Below are 26,513 nucleotides of genomic sequence, written 5' to 3'. Positions count from 1 at the left end.
TGACAGTTAGGAAGTTTTTTTCTAATGTCTAACGTAAATCTCCCTTTCTGCAATATAAGTCCATTGCTTCTTGTCCTGTCCTGTCAGGGGATAAGGAGAACAATCTGTCACCTTCCTCTTTATAGTAACCTTTTTACTGTACTTTTACGTATTTGACTGTTATCATGTCTCTTCTCCAGACAAAACAAACCCAAGTTTTTTCAATCTTTCCTTGTAGGCCATGTTTTCTAGACCTGTAATCATTTTTGTTGCTCTCCTCTGCACTTTTTCCAATTTGTCCACATCTTTCCCAAAGTGTGGTGCCCAGAACTCCAGCTGAGGCCTTATCAGTGCTGAATAGAGCAGAAGAATTACTTCTCATGTCTTGCTTTCAACACTCCTGCTAATACATCCCAGAAATATGTTTGCTTTCTTTGGCAACAGTATTACATTGTTGAGTCTCATTTAGTTTGTGATCCACTATAACCCCCAGATCTGTTTCTGCAGTACTCCTTCCTAGGCAATCATTTCCTATTTTGTATATGTGCAGTTGATTATTCCATCCTAAGTGAAGTACTTTGCATTTGTTCTTATTTAATTTCATCCTATTTATTTCAGACTGTTTCTCCCGGTAGATCATTCTGAATTCTAATCCTGTCCTCCAAAGCACTTGTAACCTCTCCCAGCTTGGTATCATCTGCAGACTTTATAACAGTACTGTCTATGCCATTATCCAAATCATTGATGAAGATATTGAATAGAGCCAGACCCAGGACAGATCCCTGCGGGACCCCACTGGATATGCCCTTCCAGCTTGACTGAACCATTGATAAATGCCGAGTATGGTTTTCCAAATAATTGTGCACCCACCTTGTAGCAGATTCGTCAAGGCTACATTTCCGTAGTTTGCTTATGAGAAGATCATATGAGACAGTATCCAAAGCCTTAATAAATTGGGATATATCACATCTTCTGCTTCTCCCCCATCCACAAGGCTTGTTACCTTGTCAAAGAAGGATACTAGGTTGGTTTGACATGATTTATTCTTGACAAATCCATGTTGACTGTTACTTGCTAGGTACTTACAAATTGATTGATTATTTGTTCCATTATTTTTCCAGGAATCTGCCTTGCCATTTAAACATGCTCCCAGTTCTCGTGTTTTCCCCCCCTCCTCTCATGGTTCACACCTCAAGGGGACATTCAGTGACAATGTAATTTTAAACCGGTGAAAGGAAATGCTTCTTTACAAAATGCAAATACAAAACCAACCACTAATTGCCCCAGGCTAGGAAGAAATTTACCTATGGGCAGATTATCCCAGAACTGTCCATTATGGGGTTTCTTGATCCTTCCTCTGAAGAATCCAGCATTGGCCACTGTCAGACAGCCTGAATTAGATCCACCACTGATTGGATCCACAATAGCATTTGCTGTATTTCTCTGTATTTCAAACACACACCACTAGTTCCTGGTGTGATGGAAGGTCAGGAAGTGGCAGACAAGGTAGGTTATACTGGAAGCTGTGGCTGGGAAGAAACAGTGTGCAGCCAGCACTGTACCTGGGAGGGAAAGCCAGGCTGGCAAAAGAAAAATGGGTGGGAATCATAAAGTGGGAATTGTGGGTCCTTAGTGTATCTAAGGATCAGGCAGAAAATTTGAGAGGTTTGGGGGGTTGGCGGGCATAGTAAGCCGTGTAACAGGAATACGGGGCTTTAACATTATCTTGTTCTTGAGGGACCTAATAGATAATGTTACCAGTTCACTCTCACACAAAGCTGAACCTTATTGAATTCTCAAAATCTCTATGACAAATCTAGTTATTGGGCACATACAAGATTATCCTGCCCTACAAGATACTATCCTATAAATACCAGTGTTGTTGGCTACTGGGTTGAACTGTACGCATTCTGTAAAGGATGAATGCCTTTGTGGGAGATGTTAAATATCTAAAAGTAATTGTGCTTGTATAGAGGAGCAGACTGATCTCATCAACGTTCCCATGGAACTGGGAAGCTGGGGATGAAGAGTAGCTGGAGAATCAGGTCTTAACTGTCACTGGAACATTTCTGTAACTTTGCTTGTGCTGGGGCAAACATTCCCTGCACTTACTTATCCTGCTCAGGTGGACTAACCACTGAACAGATCATAGCAAAGCAGCATATCTCCTGAGTGTTCTAGGCATTGTTTTTTGAATGCCTGAATAGGTCAACACAGAAGTGACATCTGATGCACAAGCACAAACCCTAGTATCCTTCTTCCCAGTGTTACATTGCTGTGAATGAGGGCTCAGTTTTTCTAGCATTTATAAAAGGCTAGTTAAAAAGTCTCGTAGGCTGTTTGGATTATTTTGCTGGTGGGAGTGATAAAGTGTTTGCATAATTACTGATGACTATAGAACATTGTGGGTACTGTGTATAGCACAATAGTACATAAAACATAGCTGATTACAGTCAAACGGGCAGTTGGTTAACATTAAAACCAGAGCTGATTGAAGCTCATGCTGCCGGAGGCTTTGCAAACCTGTTTCTTGTATTTGCAAAACTTGATCAAGTTTGTGAACTTTTTCCCCCTGCAATTTTGTGTGTGTGTGTGTGTGTGTGTGTGTACACATGTGTGTGTAAGAGAGAGAGAATGTGAATTCAAAGAAAAATACACACATTTCTCTATCCAAAGAGAAGTTGTGCTTTGAATTAACAATGATTCATACAAACCACAATAGTAGGAGACTGTAGAAGGAGGCATATTGGCTGCTCTCCCATACTGACATTGGGGTCATTGTGACATGGAGCCTTTAAAGCTGAAGAGAAGAGGAGTAAAAAGGAGAGAAGATGTAAATTATAAAATATATAATATATAGTTTTTAAATAGCATCAACCAGTTTTATATGCATAGTTTTCGGGTTTTGCTTCTAGTCCTATAGGACTACAAAAGATGGTTAAGCAGCAATGGATGGGACCCTTATGGCTTACAGGATGCCTTTCTTTCCTCCTCCAAGACAAAGAAAAGGAGGCACTAGCCTGACTATTATATGTCTACCTCTAAATCTGTATATTATCGAGATGCATGTAGAGGATTGGCTGACTAGCAAGATTAATTTCCGTGTTCCCACTGTGCTGAAATTGGGCTTCTTGAGAACAGGGGGGGAAAAAATCTCATTGTTGAACTTCGATCTTTCAGTCAAAAGTCATTAGCAGATCGTTAGCCTGTGTTATTGGATTTCAAGCATTTACAGTTTGTCTACACTATTTTTTTTGTACTGGATACCAATGAAATTGCACAAGTGCAAAAGCCACCAGTGTAGATGATCCCTCAGTTTCCTAGACTGCAGTTAAAAATGTTTGGCTCATGCACTCATCATCAGCTACCATGATCGTCCCCGTTTTGAGTATCCAGGTACTGCTTAACCAGCAAGGGAGAGGCTAAGAAATACGGCTCATCTTGAAGGGTCAAATGGTGTTTGAGCAGCTGTTGGTGGGAGGCCAGAAGGTTCCGTCATTTCCAGGAATGAGAGGGACTCCTGGGGTGGAACAGGCAGTAGCAGATTCCAGGAAGTCCAGAGTCCAGGAAGTCACCAATTCTGTTTAACACATTTTAGGCAAGAAAAATGTCAAAGGTGAGTGTGCGCGTCACAAGCACTGATACTGATAGTCCTTAAGATGGCATATATGTTGTTACAGTAATAGAAGTAGTAACCTCCCTTCCCAGGCAGAAACAGTTACCACAGACCCAAGAACCTGTTTAATAGTCCTTAAGTATCCTTGTTCATGTTCTTGTATCTATACACTGGCATATCATTGTTCATAATTCAGTGCTATCCAATCTTGCCGTTTCTGTGGCTGTCTTTGAAGATCATTCTGGCATGACTGTGGGTGTGTCTCAGTTGACTTTGATAAGAAAGGGAGGGAGCACACTCCCACTGAAGTTTGTGATTCAAGCCTGCCTTATCCTCACCCTTAGGTATGTGGTCATATCCCGAGAAGAGAGGGAGCAGAACCTGATGGCCTTTCAGCATAGTGAGAGGATTTACTTCCGAGCCTGTCGGGACATCCGGCCTGGAGAGAGGCTGAGAGTCTGGTACAGTGAGGATTACATGAAGCGGTTGCATAGTATGTCCCAGGAGACCATCAACAGAAACCTCACAAGAGGTGAGTTCCTTCCTTCCCATCATCCCTTTTTTCCCTTTCTGTGATCAAGCTTTGTGCACCAAGTGCTTTCGATCAAAGGCATAATATAAATAAATAATTCTCAACCTCTATACGGAGTTCTGAACGTCTATAACCAAAGCCCACTGAGTGCAAAGTCCCTCCTGCCTGGTTCCCTGGGATAGATATGAGTAAAAAACCCCCACGTTTTGGAATGAAGGATCACAGAAGGGCATTTTCACTTTATGTACTGTAAGAAATTGAAACAAAGCACTGGGATCTCAGAACTTCCCCTCTACAAGGCTCTCTGTTGTGAAGGCTGCTGAGTCGATGGCTCCCCTGAAGACCATAGATTACAAGATCAGAAGGGACCATTGTGATCATCTAGTATTTGGATGGTTCTGTATGCGTGTGAAAGGGATGTTTCCTTGGTGTGTTTTGTATATGTCTGATTTCCTGACATAATTTCTCTCTATCTTCAGTGAGTTAATTTGGGAATATCACTGCATTGGCTAGAGACTCATCAAACATACAGCTTTACATGGCTTGTAATGCATATGGCAGGCTTTGTAATTGGCAGTGGAATCAGATTGTTTTTTCCTTGGATTAGTATTGTTGTCTTACTGTAGGAATAGCCACACTGGAACAAATCCATTTGTCCTTTGGACCAGCATTCAGTTGCCAATAAGGGAGATTTAGAGGATGACAAAAACAAAACAAAACACAAAACCTTCAATGCACCTGATTGTCTGTACAATGCAATGACACAAAGGGGACCAAGGGAATTTCTTTGCAAGCCCAGCCACAGAATGGCAGGGCCTCTGAGAGGCCGCCAAACTAAATACAATTTTATAATTAAAAACCCTATGTGTATTATTGCACAGCTGCTGCCTTGACTTGGTAAAAGGTGTCTTCTGTTAAAACATGGGTAGGGCAGGACCTCCTGGAAGATCTGTTTATTCTGTCACCCTGGTTTTAACGCATTGGAAATATGATATATCAATGATAATATTTGGTGAATATGCACTTATTCCATGAACAATTATATTAATAAACTGTATACAGGCTTTAGGGGATTTGCTTTATCCCACACATGCGTCAATTGCTCAAATATTTTGAAACCTTCAGAAGATACTAAAGGGAAAGAATATGTCCTGGGTGTCCCACATGTCAGCTGGCAGTTAAGTGGTATGCCCCAATGCTGGTCTGAGCCTGGGTGCCCATGACACAGGTTCTGGAAATCAATAGCCCTGCCACACAAACACCACACTTGCATTTAGACTTTGGGTTTGTATGAATTCAGAGATTAAGTCACAGTGCACATTGGACCAGAGTGAAGCTATATGTGTAGTGAAGAACTGGGTCTGTGTCTCACTAGGATCAACAAAATCCTGCTGCATGATCTTGTTTTAGGAGAAATTGAGATGGTTGAAAAGGCCTACCGAGAAACCTGCAGGTATCTCTGGGAGCCAGTCACTCTCTGCAGTGGGCTCGGTATTGCAAAACAGAAATGGAGACGTTGCAAATACTGAGGCCTTGTCTACACTACAGGGGAAATTCGATCTAAGCTACGCAATTTGAGTTATGTGAATAGCGTAACTCAAGTCGACGTAGCTTAGATCTACTTACCGCAGGGTCCACACTACATGATGTCGATGGGATATGCTCTCCCATCGACTACCCCTACTCTTCTCGATCCGGTGGAGTACAGGAGTCGACAGGAGAGTGATCTGCGGTCAATCTAGCGGCTCTTCAGTAGACCCGTTAAATCGACCGCTGATGCATCAATCGCCGCTCGTCAATCCCCCGGTAAGTATAGACAAGCTCTGAGCATCACTTGCAGATTTTGTTTAGAATTCCCAGATTTTACAGCATCTGCTCTGAGGGTGGCTCTGGAAGGTGCTTCACCTTGCTGATCAGTAGAAAATAGAAATCTGTTAAATAATATTATATTTAGACGCATACCCGAAGCATGCACAGTCCGCTACAGCCTGCCAAGTAAAAAGACAGACTTTGTAAAGTCCCAATAAGTAACAAAGCTGCTATTATTTTTCATTTTGTTTTTTATCATCAGAGTTTCTGCCTTAAAACCTATTATATAAGGGTTTTTAACGTGGTTTGATATCTTTCTATGGGGCTGAACCATTTATTTAATTATAAAAGAAGTAGGATCAGTCTTAAGTCAGTTCCTTTATCCATGGCTGCAGTCCTCCACTAAAGGGAAAAAAATAAGGTAAAATATTCAAGCCCTTAGAAACGCCCTGATGAAATGTGTTGAAACACAGGCTGTTGTTTTGGTTCATACAAGATGGCAAGTGGGATACAACCCTACCCTAACAGCCCAGCATGAAATTGGTTGTCCGATCCAGCCCTCCATATAGTGGCATACCCTGAGTGTTTTGAGTCTTGCATCTTTTCTGCATTCTTAGCATTGCTGTCCTCAGAAAGACCCTAGTAACTCCTACACTGTAACTTACGAAAGCATGAATATGTTTTAAAAACAAAAAATCAGCATAAAGCAACCTCTTGTTTGGGAAGTCACCAATACTTGAAGTTATTTACAAGATAGAAGAAAGATGGAAATTGAACCAAACCTATCATCCTTTGAATATCCAGGTAAGGAAATCTGGCTATTCCCTTTGTTTTAAGCAATTAATCATTTATATAATGTTGCTTTTATTTTTTAATTTTGAATAGTGGCCACATTGTTAGAATCCATTGGGACAAGATAGCTGTCCCAACCTTGGAGGGCATTCACCAGTTCTAGCTGAGTTGGCAACATGTACCATACGGATTAAGACTGCAAGTCTTTGATCTCTTTGCGCTCTCATCTCTGAAAGAGCCTCCAAACTGAAACAGAATGAAAAGGCTTCCAAGCTTTCTGTTGTGAAATGGGCAGACTCTGGGGTTCTGATGGAAAACTCTGAATCTCAAGCTTCATGTGTTGTTCACCTGATACCTTTTACCAAGTCAAAGTAGTCACTGTACTTCCAGAAGGGAAATAGGTATTTGGGCACAGGGCTCTGGGTTCCACTGTGATCAGTAATTAATTCTGTAGTCTCATTCCAGCACAGGTTGGTTATACCTGTTATGTTCGGCAACTTGCCTATAGTTTTTCTTCTCTTAAAAATGTATGGGTCCTACTCCTGTATGGCTACCTAGATACTGTCTCTCCATGTTGAAGGCTTGCCCATTAGTAGAGCTCCTCTTCTTCTGAGTCTTGATTTCCACTGAATTCTTTTAGTTCCCTTATTTGTAACACAATAAACACATATGCAGGGATTTGTCCTGCTTTTTTCTTTTCTTTTTAGTTTTGGATTGAGGAATATTTCATAGTTCTCTTTGATGATCCACACCCCTCACTTTCCTTTCTAGGAGATAAAAAATTACAGAGAGAAAAGTCAGAAAAAAATGTGGAAAATCAAGAGGATATGAGAGGCCCCCTCCAGCTCACCACGTTAAAGCAAGGGAAGAGCCCCTACAAGCGCAGCTGTGATGAGGGGGAATCCCACACCCAGATGAAGAAAAAGAAGATAGATCTCATCTTCAAAGATGTGCTGGAGGCTTCCCTAGAATCAGCAAAGCGGCAAGAGCACCAGCTAACAACAAGCACACCCCTTTCCATTAGAAAGGCATCCAAATACCAGGCCGAAGACATCTTTGAAAGGTGTGGAGCTGCCATTCAGCATAGCTCCCCAAACTTCAGCAGAAACCAAAATGAAGGTGAATGGAAGGTCCCCCATGGTTCCTCTTACAGTGCGGCCAAAGAGATGGGCCTCCTGGAAGATGAAGACGAAGAGCCTCTGTCACTCACGGCAGACAGCCCGACTGAGCTATCGCTAGCATCGACTCAAGGCAACTCACATGAAATCCCCACAACTTCCTTCTGTCCCAACTGCATACGGTTGAAGAAGAAGATCCGTGAGCTGCAGGCTGAACTAGACATGTTGAGATCTGGAAAGTTACCTGAGCCACCTCTTGTACCACCTCAGGTACCCGAGCTCCAAGAGTTGTCTGACCCCACAGGTAAGTCATGCAGAATTAGAATGTTCTTCAAACCCTGCTTAAGGAGAGTAATGGAGTTACTATCTGCTGTGTATATCTAAAATGTTTTACCCTGAATATTCTGAGGAAGGCCTTGTTTTATGGAAGCCTGCTGACTAGGTTTTGCAGGGGGCAGAAGCAGTTGCTGTGAGTAGAATAGAAGACATGGTTTGGGGAAGATTCTGTAATGATGACGTGCTCTATTTGTTTCTATTGTAATCAATACACTGTCAATAAAAAAAACAGAATTCCATTGCAGCTGGTTTGTTTGCTGTATTCTTGACGCATTCTTTTTTTTTTTCAGCAGAAGCATCAGGAAGCTCTGCTTGAAAGTCTGAATGACTTGAAATGCTGAGTCTGAAATATACTAGCTCACTGCATGTATATAAAGAATAATGAATACTTTGCCTCCTCTGGAAGCATTCATTGTTCACTCTATGCCCTTAATGGAAGCATGTGTCCCTTTCTGAAGATGTTTCATTTCCTCCAGGAACTTAGTGACTTTCTCTCCCAAAGCAGTACGTGGTGTACCTTATGCATTGTGCTAGTGGCCAAAATGTCATACCATTTCTTTTTGTCCAAGGTGGCCTGATGTGTAAGATTTTTATGAGAATTATGTTGATTTTTCTTTGAAAATTTGTATTCAGAGGACCAAACTCTACTACAACCAATGAAGGGTAGAATTTGGGCCAGTTGTTTAGACAATATTCTGAGTTATCTTTTGAATGTTTGCTGCATCTCTGAACTTTGTAAATATCTTTTCTTTTTCTTTTAAGCTTCTGAAAGCATCATCTCTGTTCCCACAATCATGGAGGATGATGACCAGGAGGTGGACTCTGCTGATGAATCAGTTTCCAATGACATGATAGCTGCGACAGATGAGCCTTCAAAGATGTCTTCTGCAACTGGCAGGAGGATTCGACGCTTCAAGCAAGAGTGGCTTAAAAAGTTTTGGTTTCTTCGGTACTCCCCTACGTTGAATGAAATGTGGTGCCATGTCTGCAGGCAGTACACGGTGCAATCCTCTCGGACTTCAGCCTTTATCATTGGCTCTAAGCAGTTTAAGATACACACTATAAAGCTTCACAGCCAGAGCAACCTCCACAAGAAGTGCCTGCAGCTCTACAAGCTCAGGATGCATCCAGAGAAGACAGAAGAGATGTGCCGAAATATGACCCTGCTCTTCAACACAGCCTATCACTTAGCTCTAGAAGGCAGGCCCTACTTTGACTTTAGGCCTCTTGCAGAACTACTGAGAAAGTGTGAACTCAAAGTGGTGGATCAGTACATGAACGAGGGAGACTGCCAAATCTTAATCCATCATATCGCCCGGGCTCTGCGAGAGGATCTGGTAGAACGTATCAGGCAGTCTCCCTTTCTCAGCATCATTCTGGATGGGCAGAGTGACGACTTGCTTGCCGACACAGTAGCGGTTTACGTTCAGTACACGAGCAGCGATGGACCTCCAGCAACTGAATTCCTGTCTCTTCAAGAGCTGGGCTTTTGTACAACAGATAGTTACCTCCAAGCATTAGACAGGGCTTTTTCCAGTTTGGGAATAAGATTGCAGGATGAGAAACCAACTATCGGCTTGGGAGTAGATGGTGCTAACATTACTGCCAGCCTGAGAGCCAACTTGTTCATGACAATCAGAAAGACTCTGCCTTGGTTGCTTTGCTTACCCTTTATGGTACACAGGCCCCACTTGGAAATTTTGGATGCCATCAGTGGGAAAGAGCTTCCATGTCTGGAGGAGCTAGAAAACAATTTGAAGCAATTGCTTAGCTTTTATCGTTACTCTCCCAGGCTGATGTGTGAGCTGAGAGTCACTGCTGCCACTCTTTGTGAAGAGACAGAGTTCTTGGGAGATATCCGAGCAGTGAAGTGGATCATAGGGGAGCAGAATGTCCTCAATGCGCTGATCAAGGATTACCTTGAAGTCGTGGCCCATCTCAAAGATGTCAGTGGTCAGACACAACGGGCAGATGCTTCTGCTATTGCCTTGGCTCTCTTGCAGTTCCTTATGGACTACCAGTCAATTAAACTGATCTACTTCTTGCTGGATGTGATTGCTGTGCTTTCGCGCCTCGCCTACATCTTCCAAGGTGAATACCTCCTTGTGTCACAAGTGGATGACAAAATAGAGGAGGCTATCCAGGAGATCAGTAGGCTGGCAGACTCGCCTGGAGAGTACTTGCAGGAATTTGAAGAGAACTTCCGTGAAAGCTTTAATGGAGTGGCTGTGAAAAACCTGCGGGTGGCTGAAGCCAAATTCCAGTCAATCAGAGAAAAGATCTGCCAGAAGACCCAGGTAATCCTGGCCCAAAGGTTCGATTCCCGTAGCCGAACATTTGTGAAAGCGTGTCAGGTGTTTGATCTTGCAACTTGGCCCAGAAACACAGAGGAGCTCATGAACTATGGAAAGGAGGATATGGTACAAATATTTGAGCACCTGGAAGCTGTTCCATCATTTTCAAGAGAAGTTTGCAGAGAGGGAATGGACACCAGAGGGAGTTTGCTGATGGAATGGAGAGAACTCAAGGTGGATTATTATACCAAAAATGGTTTTAAAGACTTAATCAGTCACATCTGTAAATACAAACAGAGATTCCCACTCTTAAATAAAATAGTTCAGATCCTCAAAGTCCTTCCCACCTCAACAGCCTGCTGCGAGAAGGGGCGCAACGCCCTGCAGAGAGTGCGCAAAAACAACCGCTCTCGGCTTACTCTGGAACAGCTCAGTGATCTTTTGACGATTGCCGTTAATGGGCCACCCATTGCCAACTTCGATGCCAAGAGGGCACTAGATAGTTGGTTTGAGGAGAAGTCAGGCAATAGTTATGCGCTGTCAGCAGAAATGCTGAGCAGGATGTCCTCCCTTGATCAGAAGCCAATGTTGCAGAGCATGGACCACGGCTCTGAATTTTACCCCGATATTTAGGAAGGAATGCCTCAAATTCTGAAAGCTGTTGAATAATTTTTTTAGTCTATACTCTAAACTTTGATATATTATATAAAATATATATATTATATATATATAAAAAACTCACACTGAAAATTAAAAAGTTAAGGCGATATGCGTCTGGTAGAAGCTAAGTGGAATTTTAAGAAAGAGACAATATTCGAAATTTACTGATTTCTCCAAACATGGCAGCTGCAGCGTAGGTGGCAACATTTCATTTCTCAGAAGCATGTGCTGGGGCCATACTCTACATGTTCAAACCTAACAATCAATCTATAAGCTAGATGACGGGTCTCTGTCAGCCTCCTCCTTACAGTTGTTTTCCTTGTGTGTTTGTGCGCGTGTGTGGTGGCGGTGGGGACGAGGGGTACCCCCTGCCTTTCTTTTCATTGTTTAGTCTAGTTATGAGCCATTTGAGCCATTCACTGATGGCTGTCTGATTTCCAACAGAGTGACTTGTGCATGTGTATTGGGATCCCTCCCCAGTTCCCCAACTTCACCTTGTTTTCTTGTTTAGAAGTGGAAGCTTTATTCACTTATACAGGGTGTTGGTTATTTTTTTTTCCCTATTTTAAGAACAAATATATCAGCTAAACTGTGATGCCCGTTTCTCAGTCCTCCCCACTGGTGGGCTGTAGAGTAAGGCAAAGCTTTCAGGTCCCCTGGTGATAACCCCATTACCGTTCAGACATATTATAACAATGTCATGTGCAGACTGTAAGATAGTATAATGGAGAAGGCATGGGGAGTTTTTTGCATTTATATTTTTATATTGTAGGAGATTTAAAAAAATTATACAACTGTTCATTCAGAACCAGGGCTGCTGTGGAAGTGAGACAGCCAATGAGTCAAGACCCATCAGAGGGTGGAGATTTCAGGGCTTAAAAATTATATTCTGATTTACATTATTTATACTCTGTCTTTATAATCATAGATTGTTGTGGTTTTGGTTTTATTTTCTTGAATGAGTGAAAAAACACCTGCTCTAATTCCGTGGCAGGGAATATCAATGCAAGATCTATCTTGGGTTATAATGGTGTGATGATGTATTTTTAAAGGTTCATGTATTCTCTTGTGACCAAGGTGACATGTTTCACAGCATGGCAGAATGGCGACAAAAGGATGAAGAATGCTGTACTTCCTGTGAAATATTTTGTCCCTCCTTGAAAGGGCGCGAAGTCCAGCAGAAATGTGGAAGTAGCACTTTCACCTTGAATCGCAAATGAGTGTTTTTTTTTAACAGACTCACACGTTCACACAATTATCGCTTCAGGTTAGAAAAGAAAAAAAAGGTGCAAAAACTCCCCAGATGCTAGTGCCTTGCCTTTCTGATGTGTATGGGCAGCACCAATCTGACCAGAGCATCACGGGAGTTGAGACCGTGTTGTCCAGAAGAATCAGGCTGGCATGTTCCCAATTCCCAGAGGGAAACGTCTTGTGCCAAGCTGTGTTGTTTGGAAACATGATGGTGATGTCAGCAACACTGAACCTTTCCTTTCTACTGCTACCCTCCGCCCTTGGTCTTGGTGCTAAGATATCTCTAGAACCGTTGCTGCTAGTTGATAGTTTTTCATTTATATAAATATATATATATATATATAATTATTTTATTTTTAAACTTTTTTTGTTTTTAATGGTGATGTAGCATGTTTTAAATCTATCTCTCTTGGAGTCACTTCTACTGCCAGGGTTCGCTCACTGTCTTCCCCAACAAAACACACACCACTGCCTGGATCCCGCCGCACCGTCCAAACTAATTTGTGCTGAACAGCAGCACACAGGTCATGTGGAGGCATGTGGCTGAGCCACCACATTCCGGCTCAGCTCCTAAGCCCAAGGGAAACGGCAGAACTTGTATGTCTGATGGGTTTGAAAGTGCATCCTGTCTATCCATACATTACCCCTTATGGGGTGTGTTGAGGAGTGGAGTTGGATACTGTTTGAAGCATTAATTGTGATGACTTCCTATGTTCCTTACCCTAATCCTGCCACACATACTATATAGCAAGGATGTTTAGCTGGTCACTTTTGAAAGGGTTACAATAGACCAAGGAACCTCTGAATTCAAATAGTGAAGTGTGGGAGGAAAGCAATACAATTTGCAGCACTTAACTTCTTCCTTTCTGCCCCTGCCATTCCCCATACAGTATATGGAATGAGTGTGCTAGTGCAGACGTGCCAGAGTGAGCTTGATAGGTAATGTCTAGTGTACATCAAAATCACCATTAAGAATCAGGAACTGGCATGTTTCCCCCTGGAATCCCTTAGAAATCAACAAGTGAGTCAGGTCATGACACTGTTCCATATCAGCACAGGGGAAGGCAATGTAATACCTGGCAAGTGAATAATGGTAATAAACTGCTGAAATCCCCTTCACTCCCAACAAAGCCTTGCAACAGGACGACCCATCCTCCCAAATGAGGAGAGCTCTAGACCAGAGGCCCAGTGGAATTGGGCAGACTCAAACAGCTCATTGCTTAGCTGTAAGAGGGGAAGCTCTTGCTAGAGACCCAAGGTGTTCACAGCCCCTACTGGCCTGGGAAGTAAAAAAACTGCTCATTGTACTGTCACAATACCATCAGATCAATTTCCTTTTGGGGGCTGTTCTGCCATCTTTTTAAATTAAAATGTGAGAAGATAAAAATTGAAATCCGCAAAAGAACCACTGCGCCACTCTTGAGCTCTGAGCTATAGCCAGACAATGTGAACTGGGATGCTACTGCGGGAGGATACTGGGCATACTGCAGGGAATTTCTCTTTCTTATGACACACAAATATCTAGGAAATCTGCTGCAAAGTGAATCGTAACAGTAGAAAAAGTGCTTGATATAGACGGCTGTGAGTGTGAGGGAGACTTTAAAGACAGCTTTCCCCTCTCCCCTTTTTGTATTTCTGTGCTCCCGTTTTTGTGCTCAGCACAAGAACTTGGAAGATCCGAGTGTTCCACACTCCTCGTCATGAAAAATCTGTATATTCTATTTGCAGTAGAATAAGTAATTTGGCACATGGCCCTTTTTCAAACTGGAGCTGCAAACTCCGTGGCCGTCTTTCTGGAAAGGTCCAGCCCCAAAACAGTTTTTTAAATAGTAGAGCTCACTAGGTCCTGGTTCAAACCAGTGTTAAAGCCACAAACAAGCCTGTTTACAACCTCGATATTGAGTACCACCAGAGACTGGCTCAAAAGTGACTCAAACACAACTCATCATTGGTGACATCTCTCATAACGAGTTCTCAACAGTAGAATGAAATGTGTATAGGGTTACTTTCTACCCATTCTGTCTGTAAAGCAGCGAGGGCTTCTCTTGCAAAAAATACCCCACTTGTGTATCAGTGATATGAGTGACTCCTAGTGGCTGGATCTACTGTTTCTGTCAACTGGAAAGGCAAGAGATGCCTAGTATTTAGCTGTTAAAAGCAAAAAGCGTTCAGTCCAATAACTAGCTGAACCACACTTACGGAGATTTATTTCATTATCATCTTTTTAACTGTTAGTTAGCCAGTTTCTCTCACGGGCAAAAGAGGCTGAAATGTGCTGGGTTGTAGTGATGACTGAGGGACAGCAGAGGGTGCCAGTTCACAACATTGGTTGGGTTCCAGTGTAGCTGTAGCTGCATCACATAATGTACTACCGTTCAGAAATCTGATGGGGTAGATGTAGACATCTTGGACAGATTCCTCCTGAGGTGGGAAGATTAATGGGATCCGGTTTAAATTATTCCCCTCCTGCTCCATTTTAACCAACAGGCGATTGTTTTGAATGTGTTGTTCATGGTATCTTGAACGTCTTCAAGAGCAAAGAAATAATGGGTTTGTTATTCCTTGAATAAGCTTAGCCTTTTTTCTTTTCCGTCTTCTTTAAGGCAGCTGACCGTGAATCACATGCACTTCTCAAGACCCTTGGTTTTGTAGCCCTTGGGTTTTTTGGTTGCCGAAATCCTACCCTCTTTCAGGCTCCTATACTCCTTTATCCTGCTTGTTGGCAGATATCCACTAAGCACACGGATGTTTTCTTCTACAGAGCTTGCCAGTAGCTGCATGAAGTCTAGGCCTCCTGACCACTGGGCTAATCGCAACAGGGACAATCCTAATGGCCCAGGAAACCAAAGCTCTTCCTGTACTAGCAAGAGTGTAAGGATTACATATGCATGCTACAAGAATCATGTACCAAATATGCAAGAGTGTCCCTAAGAAGGCATTGTCCTGGAATGTTCTTTGCATTAAACCATGAATTGATCTCTGTGGTATGCAGGTGTACTCCTTGCATGTTTGGTGGTATGGATTCTCAGATGCTTTTCAGGTTCTAAATACATTTCTATCCCACAATGCAAACTCAGCCAGTTCGCCACTGGGGCTCTTTGAAATTACATTTCTTTCTTAACTTGTTAATATTGCTATTTGCTTGGCCAATGGACAGTTTCCTTGGCAAACATTCAGTAACATCTGCTTTAGCCAGATTCCTCTCTCAACCCCATAAAAAGAGGTTGTAAAAGTAAAGAAATGGTACGTTGATCCCCCAACCATTGTACTGTCAATCCAGTAATGCCTATGCAAAATTCCTGTCTCCCTTGGAGACATGTATAACGTGTGTGCATGTAAGCTAGTGTATGTATACAATACCTATGCATACAGTCTATATATTGTATATACGCACATCCCAGTACATTTTCACACAGCGTAAGAAATAAAAATCACATGCCTATATATCTATAAATAAAATCCTATATATTTATATATTTCTATGTTTTCAATAGATATAAACCTATAATATAGAATCAATTGCCCTTGTATAAACCTGGCCCTGGCCCTGTGTTCTAGTGAGAGGTATGTAATACAGAAGACTGAGGACTTCAGTACAGCTTTAAGCTTATGCTGAGGGGGTCTACATTTGTGTGTATAGGGACTTTGCTGTGGTCAGGACAAGGGGGTTCTTTCCTTGTATGTTAAATAAGGTGCTAAATAAGGCTTGTGGAACTGTAGTATTGGGACTATGTCTTGGTGATGGAGAAAGATGAACGCCTTGTCTTCTTTTGGATAAGCGTACCATAGCTCCTGTGTACTCACACTTGGGCTGATACATATCTCACCCCTTTATGCACTTTTCTCTCTCTTCATGGAGATGTTCAATGACCAGGGGTCTGAATGCAGTGAAGATGTGGCTTTCTGCTTCACCTGGTTGGCATTCCTTGGTGGCCACCAACATGCAGTAAGCGGGAACCAGTACTCTTCAGTAACTAGTCCAGCGCAGTATAATAGAATTTGTTTATATGTAGTATATTTCACACACAGCATCAGCCAATGTTTTAGAGATGGGGTTAGAATAAAACAAGAGCGAGAGAAAATGCAGAGTTGGTGCAGTCGCTCTTGTACAATCAGAGATGGGAGGAATGATGTATGGAGAGGGAGTAGAACAAAAGAAAATGGACCGTGAGTTAGGAGTGATAAAGATGTGTGTGTTCATACTGAACTGGGAATCATACCTGCAGTTCCACCAAATTGAGCTGTTAGGCCACTTCCCTTACAGTGGACCCAATGAGTGCAATTGCACTGATGTTCCTCGGTGAGTGCCGTGTTTCACCAAGGGCAGCTATTTCTCAGTTGTTAACTGATGATCTAGATGGCTTTCTTGGTGGAGAAGAGAATTATTTGGCTAAGTGAAGGACACTGTAAATGACACATGATGGACACTTAAGCTAATAGACAAGGTGCATTGAGATTGCTGAGTTGAGCCATTCAGGGGGCTCAACACCTCACCCCCTCCCTTGAAAAGAAAACTAAGATAAATATTTTTCTATGACTGGCAGTTCCAACTTGAGGACTTCTTGGTGGATCCAGGACACAGCTTCCATGGATTGACATTTACAGAGTGTGTGCTAATGTCTGCGCCTCTTTCCCTTCTTCCTCTCTCCACACGAAATTGCTGCTGTGGACAGAGCTGTGCATATTACACTGGCCTGCCTCCATAGTGACGCTTTTCATGTGTGAGGCAGGACGGGATGACAAGAGTAGCTTTCCTTTCAAAGGTAATGGATTCATTGTTGCTCCTCCCTGAGAGAGAGCTGTTGTAACGCCAAAGGAAGGGAATGGAGATTTGGCTTTCCAGCTCCAGAGTCAGCCTAGCAACCACTTAACTTCTTATGTTTGCTTTCATTTTTCATTTCTTTTGGGAGGAGGGAGAGTTCGGTGCATTTTAGCTCTGACTGTTGAGTGACTAGTTACACTGGTATTGCATTAGCAGATGCTGTGCAGACTTCCCCCATGCAACCTCAATCCCCTGCTATCCTGGGCCTCTCCCTTCACACAACTCTGCTAATATGCCTCAGTCACAAACCTGCCTTTCCTGAGTCTCTCTGAACTATGACTGCCAATTGTGCTGAATGGCACCAAGTTAAACACATACAGCAGAGAGAAACTAGTACCAGTTCCTCATGAACCTCATGGATGGTTTCCCCACCCCTCGCCTTCTCCTGAAAATGCCACTGACATTAAACTCAGTTAGCAAACCAACCCCCAGTCCACATGCTGCCAATAGAGTATTTCCTGCCTGGCATTGGAATCCTTTATACACTGCACCTCATGTACAGAATGCTCACTGGGCTGTGCGGGGGAGCCACGTCCCATATGTTATTGGAGGGCTATTAGGGTTCCTGTCATTCAGGCTTCCTCAGACTCATCAACCATTTTACACAATACATTTTTGTTTAACTTCCTACAGAAAACAAAGTCTCTACCTTCCCCCCACCCAAAGCACAGCCCTGCTGAACTGTTTGTTCCAACCACACACACACACACACACAAAATGAGAGAAAAAAATATCTAGAAGTCTTTTATTACATATGTATTAATATGTTAATATCACACTTTCGGAGAACGTTAAAATGTTATTACTTTGCAGACTATGCTTTATAGTACCTGTGTGAAAGGACCTAGGACACTGGATACGAATAGAGCTATGTTGATATATCATAGTATGTACACGAGAACTTTCCTTTTGTCATATTATCCTTGTAATGTAAGATGATTGTTAATAAAAACATTTAAATTTATCAGATTGGGTTAGTTTCTCTTTATTTTATTATTTAAGGCTAATAGAACTTAATTTCCTAAAGGGAGGGACACCTAAACTGCCAAAAAAGGGCCTATTTTGGCAACTTGCTAGGAGGGCACCAATAATTTGCATCCAGTCTGTTGCTTCTTGAGGATGGTCAGCAAAGATGCTCCCTTCTGCCCTTGCATCACTTCAGCTATCACAGTCTTCCTGTATTCCTTATATGGAGTGCCCCAGCCTTCCAATGTTTCTGCTACAGTTACCTAGATTGTGAGACCTTTGTTTCAGTCACACTGGTGCTTTTCCTGTGTGTTACCATACCCAGCTCAGCTGTCTCCACACATTCACAAAACATTGGTTGGATTTGGCTTGCAGAACAGAATCCCATTTCGGACTTTCCATGCTTCCAAGGTAGGGGAGACCAGACTCTCTCACCTTCAAAAGAAGTTTTATTTTGGGATGCTCCTTCTTTTAAGTTGGTGTATTTTTTGCATGCAATTTTTGTTAAGGCCAAATCTACACACACAGCAGCACGGGGTAAACTAAAGTTATGATTTTAAGCCAGTTCAGTTAAACCAGAGCTACTTTGTGTGTGGACATTCATATCAGTTAAAACAATTGCTCAAGTTTTTAAATCAATATAGGTGCTTTCACACGGCTTTGTAATGGTTTAACTTAAATCACTTTTTAAACTAACTCTGTAGGGTAGACTAGGGACAAGTGAAAAGACCTGGGCATCATTGTGAAGAGTTTAACAAAAAAAGGCAACAAAAAGGATGTACCAAGAACAGTTTAGAAATGATAATGCCATTATTTAAATCAATAATACAACCTCACCCATAATGCTACATTCTGTGTTGGTCACCCTGTCTCAGGATATATCTGAAAGAGTCCACAGATGGACCATATCAGTGGTCTGCACAGACTTCTTTACAAGGAGAGATTGGAACTATTTATTTTAGTGAGTAAACAAATAAAGATCATATAAAAAGTAGTTGTATGGAGCAGGTAATTCATGCACTTGTATTTACCCCATCTTATAATACAAGACTAAAAGGGGCACTCAAATGGAGACAAAGGAGCAGCAAATGTAAAACTACTGAAAGGGGACACTTTCTTACACAACTGCCAAATCCTAGATTAGATGGACTGCTGCCCTGATTGGTCTGGACCTGTTCTCTTTCTGAATATCTGTCTTAGGCTGTGTGTACACTACAGAGACTGTCCCGGCATTGCTATGTTGGTGTAACTATGCTGACATAGCCCTGTAGTATAGGTGCAGCCTACACCAACAAGGGGTTTTTCCGTCCTTGTAGGAACACCACCTCCCTGTTCGCTACATCGATGGAAACATTCTTCTGTCAACATAGCTACGTCTACACTGGAGGTGAGGTCGGCATAGCTATGTCAGTCGGGGGGTAGTTTTTTCATACCCCTGACTGTGACATAGTTTTGTTAACTTTACTTTTAAGTGTAGAAGAAGACTAATTTCTTACTCCCTCTCAATCAGCATCTTGGTGGATGGTGTCTTTAGAGAAAGGAAAGTTACTTATCTGGAATGCTGCCTCAATAAAGATACTGTTCCAAGTGGATACCCACCTCCCCTCAGAGTTTGGGGATTATCTTCTTTGAAAGTGTATCAATACTTGCATCTTGCTTTTTGGGGAGAGAGGGAGTTGGTTTTTGTTTCTTGTTTTAGTCCTAGTTAATCATTTTGAATTGTCCTGTCATCTTGGGAGCGTCATGTCCTGCACAGCAGAAGGAACTGACTAGAAAGTCCAAAGGGCAGCATTTATGCCCAGGGTGGGCCTAGATCCCACTCTGCCCCACAACTGCCGCCATCAGGAGGCCAAAATTCTTTGAGGAAATTCCACCAATTTCAGATGAAGGAGCAAGAATCGTGTGATTCTGTTTCCCTGGTGATTGCATTCTGACAGGTCAGTAGTTTTCCCATTGTACTTATCTAGTGCTTTGTATTTGCAAAGCTCTACCCACATAAATAAATAAATGCCAAAATTTTCAAAAGTGGCTGCTGATTTTGGGTGCATCAGTTTTGGGGTATGCAACATGAGACACTCTGGAGCCTGATTTTCAGAGGTCATCGGCCTCCCACACTTCTAATTGAAGTCAATGGGAGTTGCAGCTGCTGAACACCTGTGGAAATCAGGGCCAACAGTGTCTCAAGCTTGGCACCCAGAATCGTAAACATCCAAAATCAGTGGCCACTTTAGAATATTTTGGCATAAATGACTTGTTCAAGGCCACCAAGCAACCCAAGTTTTACATTAATTTGCCCTTCTTTGGAAACTTTCATCCTAGGCATCTCAAAGGATTTTTTTAAACATTAATGAGCCACCCAGCACCTCTTCGAGGTAGGTAAATATTTATCTCCATTTTACAAATGGAAAAACAAAGACACGGAGAGCCTAAGTGACTTGTCCAAGGTCACATGAGTGGTCAGTGGAAGGGACAGTAATAGAACCCTGATCTCCTGGGTTCTTTTCATACTGTGGAAGTGGTGCAGAACCAGTGCAATGCCCCATTTCAAACCAAGCTTATTAAACCAATTTGTGAAATACAAGTACAGCATGTGAACTGAACTGGTGAGTCTCAGTTTAGTTCCTGGCAGCCAGGTGTCCATGGCACACAAAATCACCATCACAATTAGCTGTAATTGAATTCCATCTTGGGAGCTCAGGCCAAGGACTACATGGGCCATGGAAGCAGAGTACAGGGGATGAGATAGTATGTGGAAGGGAAGCTTGCACTGCTGGTTACCTGCTTTGTGACTAAAGGTAACTTCAGTCTCCAGGGCTGCTGATTTTAATGTCTTTAACAAACACCAAATGTACATGAAAACAGCGAAAGGGGGGAAAAGAGGAAATAATTGTGATAGTTCCATTAGCATTGAAGCCACTGGCAAACTCTCTCCTATTTCTGTTGGTGTCATTATCATTGTCCATCAAGATGGCGGCTGCTGCTGGCAAGAGGCTCTGAAATGCTGGTATCTAGCATCAGAAAAACAAACCTGCAGTTTCTTCCTGGTGAGGAATATTACATATGCCCATGAGGCCTGTTGTAATTCCACACTGAGGGAAAGGGGTCAGCTTGCTTTTAAATTGACCCAGTCACGCAGGGGAGGCTGTCAGCACTTCTTCGGGTCTATTGTTAACTGTTTCTTTTAATGTATAGGTGAAATGAAGGGAGCAGTGTGTGCCTATGTGGGAGAGAGGCAGTTAATGGGTTAACACTGTTCTCTCAGCTCTTTCTTCCTTTAATAAACTTAGATTTCCCTAGTCAGCTCACTTGTTAATTTCCTTTTGATATGACTATAATGCTGTAAGTTTCCTTAAATTCAGCAGGGCACCTCAGGACAGGCTCTGTATGAGGAGACTGAGTCTGCAATGATGTGTCTGATTCAATGAGTTAGCGGCTGAGAGGCAAGGAACCATGGTGTGACTTTCCTATTAATGAAGCAGATTGGTTTCTATGGAGATGCCTTGCTCTCCTATCAGTCTCCTTCTTCCCCTCCCCCTCCTAAGATGTCTCAGGCAAGCAGTGGCTGAAAGGAAGGTTTTGCCAGCAGGCGCACACCATGCCCAACACACAGCTGTATGATCTGACTTGTCCCCAGTGGGCTCAATAAACAGATCCCTCACCGAGGGTGTTAAATTGCAAGAGCAGCCTTCGTGGGCTGTGCCACGTGCCTGTCTCCTTATGGACATACTGAGCTGTGGGCGAGAGAGAGCAGCAGATGCCAGTTTTTGCAGACAGAACAGTTGCCACATGAATTGTGCTGCAATTCATTTACAAGGGTGGGGGGTGTCTAAAAATAGCATCTATCTGACAGAAAATCAAAGGCACAAGGCTGCTGTAGAACAGAATGTGGTGACTCGACTTTTCATCACTCTGAAGCCCTGGATCTGAAGCCCATTTTAGTCCAAGTTAAAAAATAAGTTTGCTGACCTCATATTCCTTACAGCTGCCTCACATTTCTGAGGGATTGGGACATTCAGCAGAGTGGCCTTCAAAAAAGGAGAGGGAAAGGGCTACAGGTTGGGACTGAAGTGATCCAGGACTGGCAATCACATGGAGTGTTGCAGATCAGGTTTGAGGGGCAGGCCAGGAGCAGAGGTGTGTGCATGAGGGATTAGACATACTATAGCAGGGTGTGATGCAGGTGAATATTGAGGTGCACTGGGTCCTGCATTGGCCAGGGTGCCACTGACAGAGCTGTGGAAGATGCTGAAGGACTGGAATAGCAGGGGTTGGTGCAGAGACTGGTGAGTCAGTAGAGCTGTGCTGGAAAGCCCAGGATTGGAGAATCAGGTAGGCTGCAGGTCTGGGTTGTGGTGTACTAGCAGACCTATATCGATTCAAGAGCTTTGGAGAGACATTTCACAGCCCCTCTCTGGCTCTGGGCAGTGCTATTGGTCTTCAGTTTTCACAACCACCAAGATTTAAATGAGAAAATGTGAAGTAACCTGGGCAAAATTTCCTAGGGATTGGGTGGGCAGGGAGGAGGAGTCTTCAAATCCCCCGGTACTCTGAGTCAGGTTGGTCCCAATATCTATGGCAAGGGCCCTAGATTCTGTTAGGCTCTGGTGCAGCAGACTGGGAATTCCATGACAGTTTAATTAAAATTTGCTGGACGCTTCCTTATATATATAAAAAAAATTTAATCTGAAAATAAACACCACTGCAAATAGGTGAGAAGGCATTCCCAATGGCAAATTGCATCAATCTTGTTTGGAAGTAAGGGTATCCTCAGAACCTCTCCTCTTCCTCTTATGTAAAAAAAGGGGATTAAGTAGAATTGGCCTGATTGACCATCTGAGCCTTCTGCAGGTGGGAACATTTTGCTGATCTCCTTTGTGACACCAGCACTGGGGTGTGGGAACCCCTGTGAGACATACTATACCGTTTCCCCACCATGTTTTAAAATTATCTTAATCAGAATGTCTCTGCTGTTAATCGAGCTGTACAGCCTCCCCCACCTTCTCTCCCAAAGCTATTTCCTTGGCTCTTTTGCTCTTCTCCCTCTGTGACAGCTCATGCTAGTTACAACCTTGAACACCAGTTCTAAATGGATGACTCAGAACTCAATCTCCTGTGTCTCAGTCTTCATGCTTTTGTCTCCCCTCTCTCTTGTTTTTGCTCTCACCCCCTGAGACACAAAGACACCTCCTGTGTTCTTATGGACTTGGTATTTCACTGAAGTGCTAATGTTTGGGAGGAAGTCAGCACTGAAGGGATTAAAACTGGGGACAGTCCCAAACCAGAACTTCAAATCCACACCACTGTTGGCTGTTCTGGAAGGAGAAGATACTACATTGGAAATGCAGCTCCCCTAATCCCATGCACCAGTTAGGGTATTCAGATGGGAATTCAGATCCAAATTCACCTTTACAATTTTGATTCAGAGTCAGCTCCAAATACCATAAGAAGCCTAATTTCCAAATCTTATCTGCTCATCCCTTCTCATCTTTAAGGGTGAAGTAATATGCATTGGAAAACATAATCCCAACTATACATACAAAATGATGGGATCTAAATTATCTGTTACCACTCAAGAAAGACATCTTGCAGTCATCATGGATAGTTCTCTGAAAACATCCACTCAATGTGCAGCAGTAGTCAAAAAATCTAACTATGTTGGGAACCATTAGGAAAGAGAGATACAATAAGACAGAAAATATAATAATGCCATTATATAAATCCAAGATATACCCATAGCTTGAATACTGCATGCAGTTCTGTTCATCCAATCTCAAAAAAGATATATTAGACTTGCAAAAGGTACTGAGAAGGGCAACAAAAATGATGAAGGGAATGGAACAGCTGATATATGAGGAGAGTTTAAGAAGCCTAGGACTGTCCATCTTAAAAAAAAAAAAAAGAGGTGACTATGGGGGATATGATAGAGGTCTATAAAATCATGAACCACGTGGAGAAAGTGAATAGGGAAGTTTTGTTTACCCCTTTTGCATAACACAAACATGAGGGGTCACTCAATGAAACTAAAAGGCAGCAGGTTTAAAACAAACAAAAGGCAGTACTTCTTCACACAAAATGCACAGTTAACCAGTGGTACTCATTGCCAGGGGATGCTCTGACGGCCAAAAGTATAACTGAGTTAAAAAAAGAATTAGATAAGTTCATGGAGGATAGGTCCATCAATAGTTATTAGCCAAGATGGTCAGGGGTGCAACTTGATCTTTTAGGGATACCTAAACCTCTGACTGCTAGACTGACTGCTAGTTGGTACTGGATGATGGGATGGATCACTCAATAATTCCCTGTTCTGCCCTCTGAAGCATTTGGCACTGGCCACTTTTGGAAGACAGGTGACTGGGCTGGATGGACCATTGGTGTGACCCAATCTGTCCATTCTTATCTTCACAGCTTCACGAAAGCCTTTCCAGCACTGCTTTTACATTTTCTTGCTGAAAAGCAAGGCAGGAATCTTCCTGTGCTTGGCAAGGGTGTGACCCTGAACTCTGTCTCGTGCCACAACATAACCTTATATCTATGTACTCAATGGCATAGCTCAAAAGGTCTTCCTCAGATTTCCACTGACCCACCACAAAAATGTTACATGTCTGATTTGTGAGTTAGAGGCATAGGGGACTTATCCTACCACAATTAAAACAGACACTGTGTTCACAGTTTGGAATTATTTATTTACTATTGAAGATTTACATTTGTGCTATAATGTCCGACACGATTGACAAGTCTCATGCTCTCCTTTTGTGCCTTGGACTGTGAGTACAATGTAGACAACCAAAAGCTGGTTCTGTACAATAAAAACATCAGTGAAAGGGGCTGAGTAACCAGAAGAGCTTGGTCATTCCTGTTGGAAGGCCACATGTCACCATTTTTCTGCGCTGTTCAATATTCTTCCTTCCTTTTGAGACTTACCAATGAAAAGAACTATATGACTGCTAAGTATTTTTTATTTCCGATAGCTCATCACTCTGTTAACTTTCAAGAGAACAAAATTCAGTTGTGATTGAGCTGAACTTTAACACATGTAACATGTTCCATCTCAGCTCTTTAATTAGATCTAATTAGACCTAAACTGACCTTCACAAAAGTGCAAGAAATGAGGCCAAAGCCACATCAGTTCAGTGCCTTTGTTAAATTTTTGTCATAGTGCTAGTAAATGTCATTGTGTTGAAGTCTAGCCTCTGTTACTGATGTGGATTGTACCCTATTTTCCACCTCATTATTGAATCACATATGAATCATGCATTTGCTGGTGAATAACAATTGACAACTTGCACTACACAGTACATAACAGAGAATCAATAACGCTTTACATTGTGAAGTGGAGGTAATTACAAGTTAGTCCAGTATGTACTTCAGCTGGTCATAATAGGAATCAAGTAATGCTGGTTGCAATTGTAAGATACACAGGAAATTCAGTTATCATTTAATGATAAAAGAGGGGCTCAGTCTGGCATCTCAGATCCAAATCCCAGGCAAACACTGGGGAAACTTGAATTCAGGGCCTTCAGCTCTTGGGCTTATCTCTCTAATGGAGCCAAACTACAACCTCCTCCCATCTGGGGGGCGGGGTGGACTTTGTATCTGGTTCCAGCTTCCTGATGATGGGTGATAATATCATACACTTCTCTAGCTCCTTTCCTCTGAGTCTTTCCAAACATTGGGCCAGATTCTCCTCTCACTTATACTGGTGCAAGTCTATTGACTTTAATGGAGTTGCATTTCAATGTGTGAAAGCATAACTGAGTCCATCAATTTACTGAGCCTCATGCTGACCCTGGTGAGGATATATAGTGATCATTCATCACTGAAATGAAATTCCTTTGCATAACAAACACAGGAAACAGCCACATACTGAACAATTTAGGACTGGAAGTTTGAAATTGCAGGGGCAGTTTAGGGAGGACAGGATATAGCTGCTACATCATTAGAATTAGGCAAGGAAACCAAATATAACACTGACTTACAAAACATAGCATGGAAACTTTAATAACCAACAATGTTTTCCAGCTATCCTCCCTTACTTCCACGCTGGTACATTGATTCAGCGCTAACAGAGAACAGAATTATCCACACAGCTGGGATACAGCACCCTACAGTTACAGTACATATTGTAACAGACAGGGCCGGCTTTAGGAAGTGTGGGGCCTGATTCGAACAGTTTTGACAGGGCCCCCACAGGGATGACTAAAAAAAAAAAACCCCGTAAAAAAAACCCACGTGGGGCTTGTACTCACTGGGCGGCGCTCCTAGACTTTGGTGGCGGTTCCTTCACTCGCTCTGGGTCTTTGGCGTCACTGAAGGACTTGCCACCAAAGTGCCGCCAAAG

The 26,513-nt window shown here is 42.6% G+C and overlaps 1 protein-coding gene across 2 annotated transcripts in view; it reads left to right on the top strand.

Annotated features, from left to right (window-relative positions):
- Nucleotides 1-18,173, top strand: part of PRDM11 (PR/SET domain 11) — a 59,637-nt gene extending 41,464 nt beyond the window's left edge. The window contains exons 6-8 of one of the 2 annotated variants that reach the window (XM_034769580.1): nt 3,940-4,127; nt 7,500-8,150; nt 8,945-18,173. In XM_034769580.1, coding sequence (XP_034625471.1) covers nt 3,940-4,127; nt 7,500-8,150; nt 8,945-11,109 — 3,004 coding nt within the window. In that variant the 3' untranslated portion in view covers nt 11,110-18,173. The remainder of the gene's footprint in view (nt 1-3,939; nt 4,128-7,499; nt 8,151-8,944) is intronic. The other variant, XM_034769581.1, reaches the window with a different exon arrangement.
- Nucleotides 18,174-26,513: the final 8,340 nt, after the last annotated feature.

This window comes from Trachemys scripta, chromosome 4, assembly GCF_013100865.1.
Source record: "Trachemys scripta elegans isolate TJP31775 chromosome 4, CAS_Tse_1.0, whole genome shotgun sequence".
NCBI classification, from domain to species: domain Eukaryota; kingdom Metazoa; phylum Chordata; order Testudines; family Emydidae; genus Trachemys; species Trachemys scripta.
Note: the sequence above shows the minus strand (reverse complement) of the source record. Positions and strands in the feature narration are given on the sequence as shown.